Genomic DNA, 20,775 nt, shown 5'->3' on the forward strand with positions numbered 1-20,775 from the left:
AGAACTGCTGCTCACTGTATATTTTCTTTTTTTTTTGGACCATTCTCTGTAAACCCTAGAGATGGTTGTGTGGGAAAATTCTAGTAGATCAGCAGTTCCTGAAATCCTCAGTGGCAGCAAGAACCATGCCATGTTCAAAGTCACTTAAATCACCTGTCTTCCCCATTCTGATGGTCATTTAAATTTCAACAGGTCATCTTAACCATGTCTTTATGGCTAAATACATTGAGTTGCTGCCATGTGATTGGCTGATTAGATATTTGCATTAATGAGCAGTTGAGCAGATTTTACTAAAAGTAGAATGTATAAAACTGAACCAAGCTTTTCAGCACTACCTAAAATGGATAAAAAAAAAAAATTGTTTTACAAAGAGCAAAATATAGAAAATAATATGTAAGAACAAAGCCTGATGCAAAATGTAGTTTATGTTTATGCATTTAACCATGTTTACATAAGTTGCTCATGAATTCAGGCAGGAACACTACTTCAATAATGAGAAATGTTTCTCAGGTATGAAACAGCAATGCTTCTCAGTGAAATAACATGCAACGTTTCAGAGAACCCTAGCTATTTATAGCATCACAACATCTGTTTTGATGTCAAAAAAGGCATTCTGTGAAAATGTTGCAGGATGATAAAGAATGGTTTATTCTCTGAGATCTTAGTTTGGAGACACGTATCAGATCAAAAGTGATGAAAAACCTGTGATAACCTTCAGATGATAAAGAAATACTAGTTATTAGAGTAGACAGAAAACAAAAGGGCTGGTTTAAACAGAAAAGAAGGGCTACTGTAGATGAAGGAAATGTTTGTGTACAGAGAGAACTAGATAGTAAGATCAGGTCTCTGTGGGAGAGAGGAGAATAAGGGTGAGGGCAGAAAATCAACAATAGATGAAGGGAAAGAAAAATAAAAAGCGACAAAAATGATGAGGAAGCTTTATGGAAAGATGAGCTCATTGGCTTCTTGCAGTCATGCGAACAACTGTCTGTACTGTTCATGTGTATGCAATTTATAGCATGTTTGTGAAGTCGGTTTGTAATAGATACAATTGCGACAACTGAGCTGAAGTCTGAGTCATACAACATTGTCTATGAAACAAACATATATATAATGGACATAATTTCATGGCTAAGAAACAGATTTATCGGGTAAAGAAGGAGCAAGCAAACTAGACAAACTAAGAACATGTAGGCAGCATTAAACGTATACATAAATGATATATAACATTATTAAGGTATATTTCCTTGATGTTATAATACTTTTATGTTATCCACCAACTTGGTAGCTTCTTAAGATAAACTGAGGTATTTATGTGTACAAAATGTGTAACATTAGGTGGAGCAAAGCACAGGGTAGTTGGTGAATTCACTTACAACTGACCCCGAACTGAAAAGGAAATTGATGTAAGCTGTAAGTTGTTTCCAGAATGTCTTTAACGCTTACTCTTAAGATCTGTGATCTATCTCAATGTTATGCACAGAGCTTGACTTTTAATCAGAGAAGAACAGTTCTTGCATTTAGATTATGATACAGGTAACACTGAACAGACCAGGACTCCCACAGCAAAGTCTCTGATTTTGTTGCTCTATAGGCCTTAAGGTGCATAGTTGTCACAGTTGTTACCTGGCAACATTACAATTAAACTTTTCCTATTGGAGGCAGCAGGGTGCAACTTTCAGCTAAGTCTAATCCTGCAAGCCTGCACACCACAGGCTGCCGCTATCCACCAACTAAGTTACAGTCCCATCACACAGCTAAAAAGAGCAGACTGCAAATTCTTTTAACTAATATCATAAAGGTCTTTATAATCACCCCAGGCCTGATAATCAAGTTGATGTTGCTTATTCCATTGCTGTTTGAGTTCACTGTTCTCTGATAGTGAAAACATACTGTATGTAATTCAATTAACTTGTGCATTAAAACCAGCTGTGGCCAAAGCAAAGTGATGGGAATCTTTCATCCACTCAAATGCTTTTGTGGCTTCATTATCTGTAGCAACTCTTTCATGAAAACTGCAATCTAACCACTATAGTGAGGCTAACGTGTCACTACTAATCATTTGACTAAACATTTGACATTTGTTAATGTAGTCAGATGCCTAATGTTGATCTTTTCTGATGTTCTCATTTCTTTCTTCATGGCATTAAGCACACTTTATCAGTTTGCTTATCCAAGCATATCCAAGTGCTGGAAAAGTTCCGCCTTTGTGGCCTCAAAATCTCATCTTCTGTGGATGATGTGGTCTTGCTGGCGTTATCAGATGGTGGCTTCCAGCTTGCACTGGAGTGGTTTGCAGCTAAGTGTGAAGCACTGGGTATGAGAATTAGCACCTCTACAACTGAGGCCATGGCCCTCAGCCTTGTACAGGTGTAATGTCTTGGCCCTGATGCCTTTTGACAGCTCTTTTGTTCAGCGACATGCAAATCAATTTAAAAAAAAATGAAAACTACGACAAAATTAGTCTAAATGTATAAATGTAAATAACTTACAAATTCAACAAGGGATCAAATAATTATTTCCCCCATTATACATGTGTACGGAAAGCAGGCAGAAGAGGAAAAATTTTGTGGTCATAAATCAACTTAGAAAAGTACAAATTCAAACTGGAAAGTAATCAAAGAAGGATGTAATTTTCTTACAGTGAGTGGAAGAAAGAAATAGAGTTCAGCCACACCTTCTCTCCTTATAACATAACAGCTCTTTATTTTATTTTTTTATTTGCTTCATACAGACAGGAACTGCTGCTGCAAATCTACAATAATATACAAGAGGCGTATTACCATCGCCTCTGGGTGTTTTGGGGGCACCAACTGTTATGTGACCAGAAAGTAGAGCTTCTTCCTTGTGTCCACGCAGTCTTTACTGTACATACTGTAAGCAACACTGTCATGAGTGTGTCCTTTAATTTTTCACCCATGAATGCAACCTGTAACTCATATCTCTTTAGCCGTTTATCCACTTCCACTGTAGACACATTTGATCTTTTAAAACGCAGTCCAATTGTCTTGTTTAAACCATGCAACACATACACACATCAGTGGTCAGCTTGAAAGTGTCCAAGTCTTTGTTGCATGTGTTTCCATGCATTCATATTTATGTGCGTTGTCACAGATGGCAGCTACGCACAGTTGCTTGCTGTAATCAACCACACATACAGAAGCTGTTTTTTCACAGAAATTTGCTTTTAAAGTTCTTGCATGTACCTCAGTGTTTTATCACTTTTATGTCCACTGCATGTGTGAATTTTCCTTTATAGCCTCATAAACAGTCATTCAGTATAGTGTGTGTATTCTCCTCTTGAACAGGAAGCCGAATATCACACACACCTCTCCTGCCCCTCTGCTGTGATTTGGCGTGCGTCCTTGTGTGTTCACAGCCTCTCAATGTCCCTGTATTTCTTCCTCAGAATGGAAACCTGGTCTCTGAACAACACCGGGTCCAACCTCATCTGGGAGTGCACTAAGGGCATGAAACCTAGCCAGTGGCTGAAGGCGTTCATGCAACTCTGTCGCTGGGCAAAGTGGTCTGGGTCGGCCCAACGAGATGACACCTTGGAGCCCTTTGTGTGGGAAAATCGAGACAGAGAAGGAAAAGATGAGTGTGTTAGTGTAAATGGGAAAAGAAAGGAATCAACACGACTCTGCAGCAGGTAATAATATAATAACAAAGGCCATAATCAGCAAAAAGAAAAGACAAATGAAAACTTTTATTTAAAGTACAGTGCAATCCAGCCCAACAGGGTTGGAGACACCAGTGTACGAGTGGGTCGATTTTCACTGGGATTTCAATGATACATTAGTGCAGGGAATCTGTGCTGAGATGGCCAGATGGCAGAGCGGGAGTTGTTGGAACAGCTGGAAAAGGTGAAACATTCTGTTAGAAACTTTGAGAAAAAAAACAAAAAACATAAGCAATCACCAGCTCATCAAGCATTAAATTTAACAGAGAGGTGTGATGTCATATCCAACCTAGCCCGTTTCTATATCTCCGTCTCTTTTCAATCTTTCAAACAGTATTTCTTTCAATTATCTTTCTGAAATGTGTCCATGGGTTTAACATTCAGAGACAAATCAATCTCCATCACAATACTTGCTATAAAGAAGTTGATGCCTTTGTCATTATAACAAATTTAAACAATGCCGGATTTCCTGTGAAAATTTACAAGCAGGGATACTTGACAAAAATGAAATTGGCTTATTAGGTTTGACCATTTCCATTAAATCCCTAGAGATTCTGTTCGGAAGTATTTTTTCCATCTTTTAAACTGTAATCTCTGTTGTATAAAAACCTTCACTCCTTTCTTTACAGCTGTGCAGGCATGTCTGTACTATCCATGCCCCATTGACTTGCCTATGAATTTACCTCTTTCATCAAGCTGTGACATTTAACTTGAGGCAATCTTTTGTCCTTATCTAGACATAGATAAGAACCACATGATGTATTGTTCAGAAAGACTCTGTTCTAAAGTTGCATTTTTTTTTAAAACTTTCATCACTGCAACAAATCCATCAAATGGATTTTCATTTTGGTTTTCTTTCTTAGACGTTCTGTTTTCACTTTAGGTCTCTAAAATCTGTGATTGTTTCCACCACCAATGACCATTGGTGGGGTAGTAGTGGTGGTGGTGATGCACGTATGTGTGTGTGTGTGTGTGTTATGAGGCTGTGAGCGGCTCTGTGCAGCTCTTATGTTCTATCCTGGACTTAAAGCACTACATTTATCATGACATTATTTAGCTCCAAGTGAACAAAAAGATTCACATGACTAGGTGTTACTGATTAGAAGTAGAGTTACTTGAAACTGAACTTCTGGCTGACTTTTAAGACTCCACAGAATCAGGAAACCTCAGAGGCACAGGTAGTATGTTCCACAAGTCAGGTGTGTGTCAAAAACTTGATCACCATGTGTTCTTAGATGGGTTGTTTTCTTCTTTTTTTCTTTCAGCTGCTGCTTTGAAGGGTAGCCCCAGGAGATCATCCGCCTCCATCTCACTCTGTCCTTAGCATCCTCCTCTGTCACACCAACCCTCTGCATGTCCTGCTTCACTACATCCCTGAAACTTCTCTGAGGTCTTCCTCCTTTCTTCCTGCCTGGCAGCTCCATCTTCAACATCCTTTGTCCAGTATATCCACCATCCCTCCTCTGCATGTCATCACCATCTCAACCGTGCCTCTCTGACCTTGTCTCCAAACCACTCAATTTGAGCTGTACCGCTGATATACTCATTTCTAATCCGGCCACCTCCAGTCCAACTACTTTCTTTTTGTCAGTGCCACCATCTCCAAACCGTACATCACAGAAGGCCTCACTACCACCTTGTAAACCTTGCCTTTCATTTGTCTTGATACATGCTCAGCAAGCCAGCAAGGAAACCCCAGAAAGCTGATTCTGTTCATGTAGATGTAGCTTTTTTAGTGGGAGAAACATTTTGTCACCTGCCTGCACTCTCTTCTTCACCACTCTTGTGCACTTGTTGCTTTGAATGGTTGACCCCAGATAATAAACTCATCCACCTTCACCATCTCTACTCTTTGAATCTTCACTGTAACACCTGTCTCCGTCACATCACACATGTGTATTCTGTCTTGCTTCTATTGGCTTTCATTCCTTTTCTCTCCAAAGCAAACCTCCACCTCTTTCTTCCACCTGACTACCAATCACAATGTCATCTGCAAACATCGTAGTGCATGGAGACTCCTGCCTGACCTCAACTGCCAACCGGTCCATCACCATCGCCAACAAGAAGGGGCTCAGAGCCAATTCCTGATGTAATCTCAATCTGGCCAGCAGGAAATGCGCCACAATTTCCTGTTGATCAATGAAGCAATCCTTTAATTAGATGGGTGAACAAACAGTAATTTTGGATTGTTTGACCTGAGTGACTGAGTTAAAGAGTGAACTTGTGGAAGATTGTCCAGGAGATATACTCCAAATACTCTGTAGGTAAGATTAAGAATTTTAAACTGGTTCCTAAATGTGACACGAAGCCAGTGAAGAGATGCTAATAGTGAGATGATAAAGGGACCTTCTGTTTGACCTGTTAAGTGGCCTATTAGCAACATTTTGAGATGCCAGCAAGCAGTGTGGGTAGATTTACTGAGTGAATATTCCATCCTGAGTAACTTGTGGACAACTCCAAGATGCCATCATCTCCTGAAAATTTCCACCTTTGCCACCTCATTATACCCCATTATATTAGTTGAACAGTGGATGAAAGGGCTATGGTGTGATCATCTGGGTGGCTAGTAGGAGATGAGCTGGAGAAGGAGGAGTTGAGGATCAGGTAGAGGGTAACAGAAATGGCTGAAGATTGGCCCTAAAATACAAAATGAATTGTAAAATAAAACAGCTTAAAAATGTTAATTCATTAAAAATTCTGATCAAGGTTTCCCAAAAGATGTCAGGTCCTTCCACTTTCTCCATGGTAAATGTCTATCTGCTGTTGCTTGAAGCAAAGCAACAAATCATGGGTGAGATTGAGGAAGTGGGGGTGGAGGGTGGGGGGGTGCACTCAGAAAAGAAAGAATGAGAGAGCGAGTGGGGGAAGGAGGGGTTAGGGGGGAGTAAATCTAGGTTTGTCGTGCTGCTTTCACAATTAAGACATTAATCACTGCGTCCATACTGCTGAGTCATCGTCCTGCCTGTGGTCACACCATCAATCAGAACCTGACAAAGGGCTGGCCCCATGAACACACACACACACACACACACACACACACACACACACACACACACACACACACACACACACACACACACGCATACAGGGATCTCCCAAAGAGGTCAGAGCCGTATGCGGGCTAAAACTTTTCTACCATTTTTCATCCAACGCTCTCTTACTACCTTCTCTATTCTTAAAAAGGGCCGTACTGCATAAACATTCAGCATCTTCACCATATTTAAACAGTATGGCTGCTGTCAAATTTTTTTTGACCAGCAGTGTCATGAGCAATAATTTAAAAGGAGCCTCCATTTGGTTTCTCTCATGCTCTGCTTGCACATTCCTGCTGTCTCCCTCATATTTTTCCACCGATCAGCAGGAGGTGGCAATAATGTGCAAAGCAATTCAATTCAGTTCACTTTTATTTATATAGCACCAAATCACGACAACAGTCACCTCAAGGTGCTTTATATTGTAAGTTAAAGTCCCCATGATAAGACAGAGAAAAGAGACAACGAAATGTGAAAGGACAAAATAAGACTATCAGCTGGCACCATGTGTCAGGTGGATCCTAACAATGTTAATAGATCCAAACTACTCCAACAGTACCATTTGCAAATGTTTCATGAGGAAGGAAATACATTTTGGATTTTGTTAACAAACACTGAAATTATCCCAAAAGGGGACTTTAACGAGGAGGCTCGGAAGGCACTATAGTTTTGGATCAGTGCAGATTTATTAAATGTAACCGCTTGATTACACACAAGTACGTAAGGCACAAGTGACTAATTATAAAATGTCTACAAAGAAATGATGGCTACTTGGCCTAGATTTGACTTGTTTTTTCTGGTTTGGATGCAGGATTATTGGCTTTCTTTCTTAGCTCTTCAAGACCAGCACCTCTTCCAGCATTTTAAACCCCCCCCCCCCCCCCCCCCCTCTTTCATGGTCCAAATAAAACTTGCAATTGATTGCATTCCATGTTGAGATGGAATGATGTAACTCATAAATGCGAAGGAGCACCACTCCAATTGCCTTGCACATTTTTCCACTTCAAAGTAAAAGTATTTGTTTTTGCCACTGGAAGGCTCCGATTTTTACTTAAGGCTGCAGTCTCTCAGGGATAAAGAATGCCCTGGAAACATCTGGTTGCTAGGGAAAAATGTGTAATCCCCAACTGACTGGTGAGTGATCGCAGGCTGCCGCTGGGTGAAATCAGTCACAAAGATGGTGCTGCACCAAGCAGATTACTGTTGTTATCTGCAGTTTACATGGGAGACACCAATTTGTCTGCAAATGCTTGCAACAAGTCAGTACAAACTAGTGACTACTGCAGTAGTCTGCTAGATACCAGAGCAATCACGTGGACGTTTTTGGTGCAGCACCCTTTCTGCAACCAACGATGTTTAGAAATTGCCAGCAACTGCCCCAACCCCAACAGCTGACAGTGACCGGTAATTGCCAGAGGTCCCCTGACCAGTCTGTAGGCCTCTCTGACTGGGACTTTAGCAATCCATTTCACAGACACCCAGCAATCGCACTAACCAGTCAGGGAATATTAATTTTCCTCTAGTGGCTGGTGGTTGCCAGGTGGTTGCTGACTGGTCTCTAGGCTTGTGTACCTGGGGCCTAACATGCCATAGAAGTCATGCTGTTGATCTGAAATCTCACAAAACTTGAGCTGTGACGCAAGTTGGAGAGAAACAATCAGGAAAGAGCCAGTACATATTACAGAACTGGCGTTGAGAAATTCAGTCTTACTTTCTTTAACCTTAAGAATGCTAAACAATGATTCAGAGTTATTGTATGCATCTACAAAATAATACGCTGCACTTCACAAAGCTTTTACAGACTATCATTGGGGGAAGGGACATGCTAAGGTGTGGAGTAAACACCTGTCTGTAGACTGAACATTGCACACCATTGTGTTAATAATGACCACTTTTACTGAGATGACAAACATTTTTTCTAAAGTAAAATGCCATTCAAAAAGCAGAGAGACCTGCCTCTGACAAGTTCAGGTAGAAGAGGGGGAATTTTTTGACTTGGCCTCTGTATACATGAAAGCATGACAGGGAAATATCAAAAACAATGATAGACATGTAGAATAAAAAATTTGAGCCTGTCTGTGGCAGAGATGAGCACTTTAATGCGTAGAATGTGGATACATTGTATGGAGGGCTGTGAATAAGCATACCATCCAAGTGTATCTATAAGAGTAAAACTTTATCCAACCTGGGTCATCATGGTTTCCTTATACTGCTTCTTCTGTGTGACTTTGATTGGAGGTTGCTTGGTCACAGCTGAAACAAGGAAGTTCATCAGGATGTCTTCACAATTAGCCATGTGGTCCACCATTGTCAGCAGGCTGGCCGGTATGTAGTGAGTGAACAAGTAGTGGTAATACCTGATGCATAAAGGAAAAGGGTAGATGAGGATGTGTGTGTGTATTTTTTATTTTAAAAGCTGTTATTCTATTCTGTATGGTTGCTATATTGCACTCTCAGCAGCATGGGAGCACTAGATCATTGTCAGTGGTTACCTCCCTGACAAGGTCTGCCATCCCTCGCTCTTACACACACACACACACACACACACACACACACATGCACAGACACTTTATACTGGTCCTTCTGGCTCATTTTTCTACCTCACATTTGCATTTGAGAGTCTAAATAACAAAAATAACTGAAGAAGAGGTGCACTGAGTGTCCTAACAATAGAACAGTGAGAGAGCTGTTTATCTGCATGACAAGATGCCTTTAATCCCTTTGGAGAGCATCACTCTTCTCCATTCACTTTACCACTCTGCTTAATACTTGAGTTTACCAGTTTTTTATTTCAGTCCTAGCATTGCATTTTTGACAATCACGTTATAATATATCAGAGGTGGACAAAGATTATATCATCCGATTTATTTATCCCAAGATGAATTTTAATGTAGTTTGCATCTTGGAGAATGAATAAGTATTTCTGGGAAGCTGATGGAACGGCGGGTTATGCAGGACATCTGCACCATCAGACAAACTGCCAGCAGCACTAAAAGAGAAGCTGGACTACAGTTAAAGGTGTCATGGTCCTGGGTCTCTGACCCAGTGTTTTTAAGTTTTATGGACTTTTGAAGATTAGCTGTTTTCATTTGTGATCCCTGGTTTTGGTTTTTGAACTTTTTCCATTTAAGTAAATTTAATCATGCTTTCAGTTGCTGTTGCTTAGTTTCTTCCTCCCTCTTTGTGTTTATGTTCACTCTTATAATGCCTGCCCCCTGTATCAAGTCTGTGTTTAGTTGTGTACTGTTTTACTTTGTCAGTCTTTGTCTTTTGTCTTCTGTGTTTAGTTTTTCTTCCTTGTCTCCTTTGCTTTGTTCATTAGTTCATGTTCTCAGCCGCAATAAAGGCTCAATTTTTGTTTATTCGCAACTGCCTGCCTCTGAGTCCTGCATTTGGGTCTTCACCTTCCACACACGCCACACGGTCAGCTTTCACGCACCGTGACAAAAGATTTGACACTTTATATCTTTACATAATTGCTTTTAATGAGTGCTTACACATTAGCCAGCATTTTAATCAGTGGATAAAACAGAAAATATAGCATTACATTTACATTGTGCCTGGCTATTTGCATAGACCAGGGGTGGGCAAACTACGGCCCATGGGCCACACCCGGACTGTTGGTACAGAACTGCCCAAATCAAATCATATCATAATTATGACTGCATTCATTTGACTTTGTCCTGTAATGCCTGACATTCCACCAGGCATTACAGGTGCATTTGTATGACAGCGTGTCAGGGGGTCATCAAGAGGCACAAACTACCTTGGAGTATTATTGCCAACATTACCACAGATTGATCACCAAATTTGACTGGAAAAAAAAAACATCAAAAGAATCCAGGAGAGGGTGAAAGAGGACAACCTGGAGCAGGAGGTAATTTTCCTACACTGACTAATCCACCAAGAAGCACTGTGTAAATTTGTACTGCAGCTTCACCACGTAGTGAAGCCAGTTGAAAAACTAGTTAACTTTATTCGAGTAAACAGACTTCAGCATCGTCAGTTTATTAAGTTTATTGAAGAAACTGATGCTGATCACCAGGACTTGCTTTGCCACGCTAATGTCCGCTGTGGAAAGTATGTCAACGAGTGTGAGAGCTCAAACAGGAGATTATCTCATTTTTGGAGCTACTTGAGAACGCTGGCAATTTTCCTGTGCTGAGTGACACAGATTGGCTTTGTGATGTAGCTTTTGCTGTGGACATACTGACACACATGAATGAGCTGAACGTGAAGCTTCAAGGGAAAGACGAGTTTGTGCATCAAATGTACACAAATGTCAGAGCCCTCAAAACCAAGCTTCCATCCTTTCTTTTCTGCTTATCCTGTATACAGTAGGATAGGCAGGGGAGCTGGAGCCCATCCTAGCTGTCACAGGGCAAGAGGCAGGGTACACCCTGTACAGGTCGCCAGCCTGTCACTAACACAGAGAGACAGACAACCATTCACACTCATACCACCAATTAACCTAACCCCACATCTTTGGAACACGGGAGGAAACAGGAGTACCTGGAGAAAACTCATGCAAACGTACAGAGAACATGAAAATTCCACACAGAAAGGCCCGGGCCAAGGTGGATTCAAACCCAGATCTTCTAGCTGTGAGGCAGCAGTGCTAACCACCACGCTACCGTGGTGCCCCGCTAGCTAACTTTATTCTCAAAGCAAATGTCAATGTTGCTGTCAATGTCACCAACAAGTCATTCGCTTATTTCCCCACACTTGTTGAAAGAGGCCCCTTAACATCATCACTGTAGTTTTCACACAGCCATACACATTCTTCTCAGTACATACATTCACATCACCCCCCCAACACGCTGAGTGGGGGGAGGGGGCGGGCGGGTCTCCTCACACCCCAGTTCCATACACCCCGCCTGGGATGGGGACTGGCTCATTGTTCGGGGCTGGGTTGGCTGCTTCCCTGGGTTGCCGCTGGCTTGGTGCTGGTACCCGCTCTCCCACATTAGGTGTCCATGTATGTTACATGTGCGTATGCATGAGTGTGTGACTGGTGCATGCGAATGTGCGTGCGTGTGTATGTGCGTGTGTGTACATGAGGGAACGACTGGTACGTGTGTGTGTGTGTGTACGTGCATGCTTGTGAGAGTGTGTGTGTGTGGACAGCTGGGCCTGGGTTGGTGGCTTGCCAAGCCTTGGCACCTGTGGGACACGGAGGGTGGGAGTTACCCCTCCCTACCGCTCCACGCTGCTCCCCACTGGTCGTCGCTGCCGCCCCTGGGGTGTGGGTGCCCGTGGGTCCCGGGGTGTGTGGCCGGATGTCTCGGCATGGTTTTGGCCTGCTCCCTTGGCGGCCGTGGCCTGGGGGTGGCTTGGGCCTCTTTGGCGCGTGGGGGGGCTCTGCCGGGTGTCGGGCTGCTCTCGGGCGCTTGGGGCCTCGGGGGCCGCGTGCCTGGCTCGTGCTGGGGGTGCCGGCCTGCCGGGGGGGGGTGGGCTGCCCGTCGTCTCTGGCTCTCTGGACTCTAGCCCCTGGATTGTGGGGGTTCCGTCTGTAGCCTCCCTCCTTCCTCTTCTGGGGAGTGTACGCGGTTGCCATCGGGATGTGTGGCCCCAAGTCTTCTGAGCTTCTGTGCTGTGGATGGCCTGGGTCCCCTGGGTCCTTCCCTATCTGCCTCTGGATCGCGGGGGGCATGGTTGCAGTTTCTCGCCCTCATTATCGAATACATTGCATGACAAAGGCGCATACACACACATTACTACAAACAATAAACTTGTGTGTGTGTGTGTGTGTGTGTATGTAGGTGCATATGGGTGTGTGTATGGATGTGTGTGTGTGTGTGTGTGTGTGTGTGTGTGTGAGTATATCAACCCCTTTTAATTTTTTTTTTTTTTTTTTTTTTTTTCTATCTCCTTTCATCCTTTTCTCCCCCCCACCTCTTGTTCTTGCCCCTTCCTTGTTGCCTGTCAGACTTGGCATGAATAACTAAATAAAAAGATAAATAAATAAAAATAAAATTGCAAACATTAACAAGAAGAGCCTATAGGAAACATATAGAGCTGTTCTTGTCAAAGCAAATATGTTTGGTACATCAGTGCATTCGGATCATCATTCCGATTGTGAAAGATGCCAGACATGACAGGCTAAAAAAAAAAAAAAAAAACATCGTCAATTTTGGAAAAATTGCTTCAGCTGGTGTCTTGTCCCTTCACACATGACCCTGAAATGGCGCCACAGGAGTTGCAGTTGGAGATGATTGTCTCCAATGTGACAACGTCTTAAAGAAGAAGTTCAACTCTCTTAAACGGGATAAGTTTTATGCTTCATTAAGCGCAGCCAAATTTCCAACCATCCAGAAGATGGCACAGAGGATGCTGGTGTTGTTTGTCTCTACATATGTGTGTGAACAGCACCCCACAGGTCCTAGTTGAGTGATGAACACCTCAGATCTATTCTGAGAATTGCTGCAACAAAACTAACACCAGACTTCGATGCACTGGCAAAAACAACACTGTTCCCACTAAAAGTAAATCTAAGTATTAACACTGTAATGCCTTTTTAGGTTTATGTTTGATATTTATGCATGTGGTGCTGGCCCAGCCCTTCTGTCAAATTTCAAAAAGTCAATGTGGCCCCAGAGCCAAAAAATTTGCCCACCCCTGCACTAGAGACTGTATCTGATGCTGACCCGGTCCTTCCAGAAATAATTTGTTTTCCTGCTTGCTCTATCAGAGACTGTTAACTATGCATGTGAGCTGGCTTTCTTAAAGATTTATTTTTGTGCTTCTGAACTGGACTCTTTTGAAACTGTTGCTCCATCCGGGACCTCCCCAGAGACTGAGCACCCAGTCATCAGGAGAGACAGATGTGTGCCCTGCCGCCCCAGCCATCAGCAGTCGGCTGTGAGTCCTGTGCAACCTGAGCATCATCCCTCTGTTTGTATTTGTCTGTTTTCCTTTGTGCTTTGTCACATTCTCCCTCATGCCTGTGTCCCTCCTTGTGTTCTCTCCAAGAAGAGTTATAGTTTTGGATTACCTGTCCTTGACCTCCATATTTTGTATCTTTGATTCAGTTCAGTTCATTTAAATTTATTTATATTATATATATATATAGCACCAAATCACAACAAACAGTTGCCTCAAGGCTTTATTGCTGAACTCTTGTCAAAAGTTCAGCAATAAAACTGCTTTAAGTTATCTCTCGTTCTCCAAGTCCTGTATTGTGGGTCCAACTCCTGCCTGCTACACGACTGAACCTTGACACATGTAGCTATGCTTGTGTGTGTACAGAACTTTAAAAGAAAATCTTGATTTATACCTCCAACTTTTCTTGGTGCATCTTCTATATGATTTTTTCATATATACTATAAAATATGAAGGTGCTTTCCAACACAACACAAGAAGAAAAACAAATCAACACGTCAGGGCTGCAGGCTGTTACATTTTGAAATGCAGAAAAGGGCAGATCACTACAACCACTTAGAGATTTCCTTCTCTCAATCAAAGCTCTATTTTTATTGTGGATTTAAACTATGGGAATATAATTATTCCCTGTCAGAACTGATGTGATTTGGGTACAAACCACCATTGGAGATACTCTTAAGTCCACCATGTACTGACAGGAGGTTTTGGCCCTATATACAGGCCCCACAATCAGCAGATCAAAACTCAGTAATATCTTTGAGATATTTTGGGGTATAGTATGAGAGGCTGCAGTTATCCAGTGGTAGCGAGAATAAAATTATGGCTGCTCTCAAACAACCTCAAGAAAGATGTTTAGAAATTTTTGCCACCTCAGCTGAGCTTCTTTCAACGTGCAGGAGCAGTTCCTCTACTGCTCCCGAATGACCTCCTCACCCTATCCTATCTAAGAGAATGAGCCCAGACACTCTTCAGAGAGAGCTCATTTCCACCGCTTGCATCCGTGATCTTATTCTTTAAATCACTAACCACAGCTTGTAGGTATAGGTGGGTGCTGGGAAGGCAGATTGACCAGTAAATTGATAACTTCACCTTCATGCTCTGGCACAGCATCTGCAACACTGAAGATGCTGTGTGCCGACTTTCCGTGCTGCTCTTCTTCCAACCATTTCAATACAACACATGCGGTGCTTCACTGACAAGCAGAAAATCATGTGGGTTTGTACCTGTGATAAAAAGCTGCTCCTGTAAGGACCATGGAGTACTCGTTAGTCCACTTTGAAGTATAGCCCCAGCGTGATCTGGAACTATCCCAGTAGTGGCTCCTTGCTGGATAACCAACAATACGCTCTGGAAAACTTTGCCATACAGTGAAGGCAAAATCCACCTGGAAAGGAAGGAAAGAAAATGCGGAATAGATGGCCAGAAAGTGTGGCCAAAAAGGCAGATAAAATACGCAGAGGAAATTAAAAAAAAAAGAAAGAAAAAAGAGAAGGAGAGGGGAAAGTAGAAAGAGAAAAGGTGAAGGGAAGAAAAGCACAAAGCAGTGTAAAGCAGTGTGATACAGCTTATTCAGAATATATGCAGTGTGGGAATTCAAAAACACCTGTCAAATGGCATTTAGCCAGCCAAACCAACGAGGCTGTCTTCCAAACTTCACACCTTCACAAAGAATATTTTAGAGGCCACTTCACACTGTTTTCATTCCAGTTGAAGCACTTCACTTTAAAATGTCATTTAAATATCAGAGTAGACTCACTTGTCTTAGACAACTGTTATTCATATTCTGAACCTGGCAGTGCTGACCTAATTCATAATAATTTCCTCTGGCGTGGTGAAGTGAGGTTTAATTTTCACTCATTTTTAATCTTTTTTAAAACAGTTTTATAGTAAATACAAGTATCTACAGTAGAAGGGGTGCTGTTGAAGTGCCGTTGTCAAATATATACTGTATGGGTGGATTTTGGGGTAGTGGAGGCTTCATAACAGCAGGTAGCAATGCAAGGAGAGAAATGGGATATTTTGCAATTTCATTTGGGAGGGTGTGCTGGGTATATATCATGAGGAAAGTAAGGAACGTTACATGTGTACATATGATGCAGTGCATCTCATTGACTTCTCTCTATTTTAGTGCAAAGTACAAATCTCCTGATGGGACATGAACTGTGGTCGACTGGTTAACAGTCTTGTGTTTACACCACCACCATCCCTCCTAACTTTTTTTTCTTGGGCTTTGTTGCCATTTCCATCAGGACTGTTGCAACCAGCAAGTCAAGGTGGCAATGTCGAAGGACACCATGTGTGCATCACCAAGATACTAGCGGCTTTGAGCATCGACACCCTGGAGTGGAAACAGGTTGCTGGTCTTGCACATCTTTCAAGCAGGTACCAGCTTTGAATGTCTCCTGCTCCATTTCCCTCATAGACTGCCTACTTCACAATAAAGCAGCTGGCAGCTGGTGCCCTTGAAGAAGATGGAGCTACCTGACAAAGACCCTCTTTTGAATTTCAGAACACCACTGAGACAAACAGGCAGACACACCAGAGAATAAGGGGCTTGGCACATAATGAAATACTTTGTTAGACACACACACCCCCACACCTATACCTCCTCGACACAGACAAAATTAATTACTAGTAAAGCACAGTAGAGGAACTGAAAGTTGGAGAGGGGTGCACCAAAGGTGGATGTGATGAATTGCATGCGCAATTACTGTAAAGCATCTGATCTAAGCTGAGAGAAAGTCATTCAAAGCATAGTTCCTCATGTACAGACTAGTTAGCTGAGTTTGTGTATATGTATGAAAAAGTGTTCATGTGGCAGACGTCTTAATGGGTGTGTCTGTGAGAGAGAGAGGTTACATTCTGTCTGTCTTAATTATGGTTTAATATGACTCAAAATTTCTAAGGAGCCTTGAATGTTGAACACAGTCAGCGTGTGCGTGTGTTTGTGTGTGTTTGTGTGTGTGTGTTCGCAAGTCTAGTTAAATTTAAAGGGTCATTAAAGTTTATGGTAAGGGTGGCGTTTATGTTTCCAAGACAATGTAATGTCCTTCGAACTGATGGAAACACAACTCTGTGTGTGTGTGTGTGTGTGTGTGTGTGTGTGTGTGTGTGTGTGTGTGTGTGTGTGTGTGTGTGTGTGTGTGTGTGTGTGTGTGTGTGTAATTCATACTGATGGATTCTACAAAGCTAAAATTGATCTGAAAAGTCGAGGGTCAATCCAGCAATAGATCTGCTACAAATCTCTCCTGACATTTGGGTTTAACACGTCCAGTGTTATAAGATGAAAAGGACTTGCATCCCATTTTAGAGCCCCTATCACCCCTCAGTGTTCATTTTCAATGCTTCGACTTTTGAAAAAAAATGTCGTTTTAGTCTGTTTTTTAAATGTATTTATTTATTTTGCTCCCCATGAAGCAATGCCACTGCAGTGCTTTCACTGTCAAGCTCCACCTGATTTCAGGATGGTAAAACTCTGGAAAATGTGTTGTGAACTGATCTTGTATCCAGCTGCTTTGGAGTGCTGTGGCTTTGATGAAGTTTTACCAGCAGTCTCAGTGTGATCCAAGATAGCCAGCTGGGTTTTAAGGTCCACGTTGGGGCTAGAGGCAGCTACAGCAGTTTTGTATTTTGGAACATTTTTGGATTATAGCTGTTCTCACCAAGTAGTCTCAGCGCTGTGAGGTTACGTCTCGTCTGGATGATTCCAAAAGTGTTCTCTAAAGTTTCTTTCATTGATTGGTTAAAGGTTCTTCTGTAGACTGTAAAGGTTAAGCATTTGGCATTCAGTGCTGCATGCCAGCACCACAGTCTCCTAAGTGCTATACAAATAAACTTATTATTACTTCTACATACAGGCTTGAGCTGAAGCTCTAAACACTTAATACTAAATATTAAAAATGCAGGTGCTTATGAGTACTAGTCATAATTAAGACATACTCTCTTCAAAGTAAGGGTTTATATTGTATCCCCGCATGCAGACCATACCAAGCTTCCTCGGTTGAAAAGACAGTTAAGGTGGACGGAGACTGTGCTTCAGATTATTATTATTTTTTCAAGAAGTGTCTAAATGGTAAAAGGTTAAAGCTCCAGTCACACAGGCCTGGAGACTGGGTGGTGACTGTCTGGCAAACCTTGGCTCATCCCTGATCAGTTGCAAGTGGTGGCTGGAAGTTGCTTGCTGTCCCTATTGGTTGATGACGGGTGTACGATGTTGCACCAAAATTGCCAATTGCCACAGTTGCCTGTAGTTTGTATGAAGCTGCCCAGCTGGCTGCAAACGCTCACCACCAGTTTTACTCACTAACCTCCAGCAACTACTCACCAATCAGTTGGGGAATACATGTTTTTCCCTAGTGACCTAAATAACAGCTGAAGTAATTTGGAAGATGGGTGAGAAAAGCCAAAGGAGGATGTGAGGGGGGATACTCGAGTTAATGGAAAAAAAATATGAATTAACTATGAAAGACATAGTTTATCACAGCCATTACCACAACAGTTCCAAAAGGTCCCCTAACTTAAGTGAGTACTACACACAAATCTGTGTGTCTATGTGCAACTTTAGTTTGTGACTTCAGTTTCTTACTGTCAGCTTGTATTTCATTGTGTTCTCAATGTTGAGTGCATTCATGTGCACACCTTAATAGTTGCACGTTTTTCCTAACTGTAGAAACCTCTATGCACACTCTTAAATTTCTCATTCACAGGTTTATATTTAGTGATAAACAAACACAGAGCCTATAGAAAACACTTGAAGCTGAACGATTTCCCACACTGTTCCCACACCAATATCTAACATAACATTGCATCCACTTTGAGCCCCCTGGCTCAAAGTGGATGCAATGACACTTTCAAGTCATCCAATCAATCAATAGGTAAGAAATATGAACTTTATGGGAGAAAGTACCCTAAATGAAATGAGAAAGCAATAGAGGTCAATTCATTATATTTTCTATGAATTTATGATTTGTATAAGTGTGCACTGAAAACTCTGAATACTGATGAAAATGATAAATGCTCTGAAACATGCTCAAACCTGGAGACAACCTTTAAATGAGAAGAGGATCAAAATTCTGCCACTGCTGTTGTAGCACAATTTCCATATCTACCATATAGAAGATGTCTTCCAAAGGGCATAATTCAGCAGCATGCTTGGCTGCCCAATGAGAGACAAAAGCTTTGTCAGGTCGTATTCTCTTCTCTAATCTCTCTTCATGGAATAATCATACATTTAATGAGCTGAAACAATGCAATTATGAAATTGGCACAACCATTCTTCTGCTGAGGTATTGTAATATGAAAAGTCTTATTAAAAGTGTAATGCTCTCTCTTGCACATTTTTTTGTGAATTGACATATTTCATCTCCTTTCAATAAAGCTCCTCACCATGTTAAAAGGGCAATTAGAGCTATGGGTTAGTAAGCACAGCAAAGATTCACTCCACTTCCTCCCTTATTCACTCGTTCTCCCCCTGACATTTTCTCCCTTCTCTCGTTTCATAAAACAAGCCGTGTGCTCATAAAAGTTTAGTTGTAGAAACTTGCTCATATTGCTGTGCCACAAATTGTGGTGCTATAAAGTGTAATTGCGATCCCGTTTGCGTAGAAAAGGTGAACATTGACTTGCTCCGATCAATAAAACATCTCAGAGTTTAAAGATATATTGGATCTCTAGGGCTCATTGGGCCTCACAATCTATTATGGATTGCATCTTTCATTCGCTGAAGATCTGCAGAGAAAGAAACAAGGCAGCTACTTGTAATGGCTCTTAAAGCAGGAGCACTAATTTAGCATCGCAGATGAGCTGCTTCTGACTATATTGCTGCCTGAAAAGCAAGGAAACTTGCATACCTATACTTGTATATATCTGTCTCAATGGTGAGACACTGCAGGCAAATTTAAAGAATTTTTCAATATATCTGAATAAAATAAAGGTTGGTTTTCTGAGCCAGAAATCCCCACTTAAGCAGCATTTACATACAGCATATTTACACATCTCCCCTTTATTCCTTTTTATATTATGAAGGCTTTTACAGGGGTTTGTTCATGTATCATTCAGAGCCAGATTTATACGTAAAATGGATGGATTTAATACAAATATTTAAATAGTCATTAAATTACCTTAAAAAGTTTTTTGTGTTTATTGTGTTTAATAAACTAAGTGTTTAAGTGTTCCTTCTATTTACCACCGCCCGGTGGTATGTAATGAACTACTACCACTAGAAGGCTGCAGTAATGCAACTAAAGCTGTTTGCCAGCCACCATTAAAGAGAAAAAATAGAATAAGAACACATTAAAATGACCTGCTACAGGACCAGAAATACTTTCATAGAGAGTTTATTTGCTACTGCACAACCAGAAGAAACTGCAAATCCAAAGATGGATGGAAAGTTCTGAAAGCAGTGCAAACTTTGGAATGCCCATCACTAGTGTCTAGAAAGTTTTAACCCTAAAAACATGGCAAATTTAAAATTTAGTTTTGACAGTATTTGTGGTCTTTCAAACATAAAAAGATACCTAATTCAAGGGATGAACCAGTATTGTTTCTACTCATAACAGGCAACAGCAAAGAATCAATTTTAAAGTGTATCTTTAGGCACTGTACTAGCAGTCTGTTACAAAAACACATCATTGTTTCACATTTCTTTAGTTGAATCTACAAAAATGCCAAATTCCACAGACATAAAATTGTATTTTGCACCAACAAGGGGATTCCCAAAGAATTATTAGACAAAAACTTGGCATATCTCAGTAATGTGTGTATTGTGTCCTTAAATAAAATTGAGGAAACTGGACAAGTGGAGAACAAAATAAGAAGTGACAGGCCTAAAGCACTATCTACAGCAGATGAGCAGTATCTGAGAGTCAAGCCCGTAAGAAATAAGAAAAAAAAAATCCAGCAAAGACCTGACACAGGACACGAGAGATGTATCTGGCCCTTCAGTTGGTCCATCTACTGTTTGCCAAAGCTTCATCTGAAATGAGGCCTTGGCAGAAATGAGCGAAGGAAATGGGGAGAAAAGCCAAATTACTCAAGAACTGGACTGAAAATTAGTGGCACCATTTCTTCAAATCGTCATCAATATGTATGGAGGAGGTCAGGAAAGCAGTTAAATGTCAATGTCAATTTTATTTATATAGCACACTGAAAAGCAACAGAATTGACCAAAGTGCTTCACAA

General features: G+C 41.5%; 1 protein-coding gene across 1 annotated transcript in view; it reads right to left on the reverse strand.

The window, feature by feature from the left end:
- Positions 1 to 3,204: 3,204 nt before the first annotated feature.
- Positions 3,205 to 20,775, reverse strand: part of LOC115774118 (exostosin-1) — a 287,477-nt gene continuing 269,906 nt past the window's right edge. The window contains exons 10-12 of the mRNA XM_030721203.1: positions 14,820 to 14,980; positions 8,900 to 9,071; positions 3,205 to 3,562 (exon numbers count right to left, since the gene is read on the reverse strand). Coding sequence (XP_030577063.1) covers positions 3,374 to 3,562; positions 8,900 to 9,071; positions 14,820 to 14,980 — 522 coding nt within the window. The 3' untranslated portion in view covers positions 3,205 to 3,373. The remainder of the gene's footprint in view (positions 3,563 to 8,899; positions 9,072 to 14,819; positions 14,981 to 20,775) is intronic.

This window comes from Archocentrus centrarchus, chromosome 24 (assembly GCF_007364275.1).
Source record: "Archocentrus centrarchus isolate MPI-CPG fArcCen1 chromosome 24, fArcCen1, whole genome shotgun sequence".
In the NCBI taxonomy this organism is placed as follows: Eukaryota; Metazoa; Chordata; class Actinopteri; order Cichliformes; family Cichlidae; genus Archocentrus; species Archocentrus centrarchus.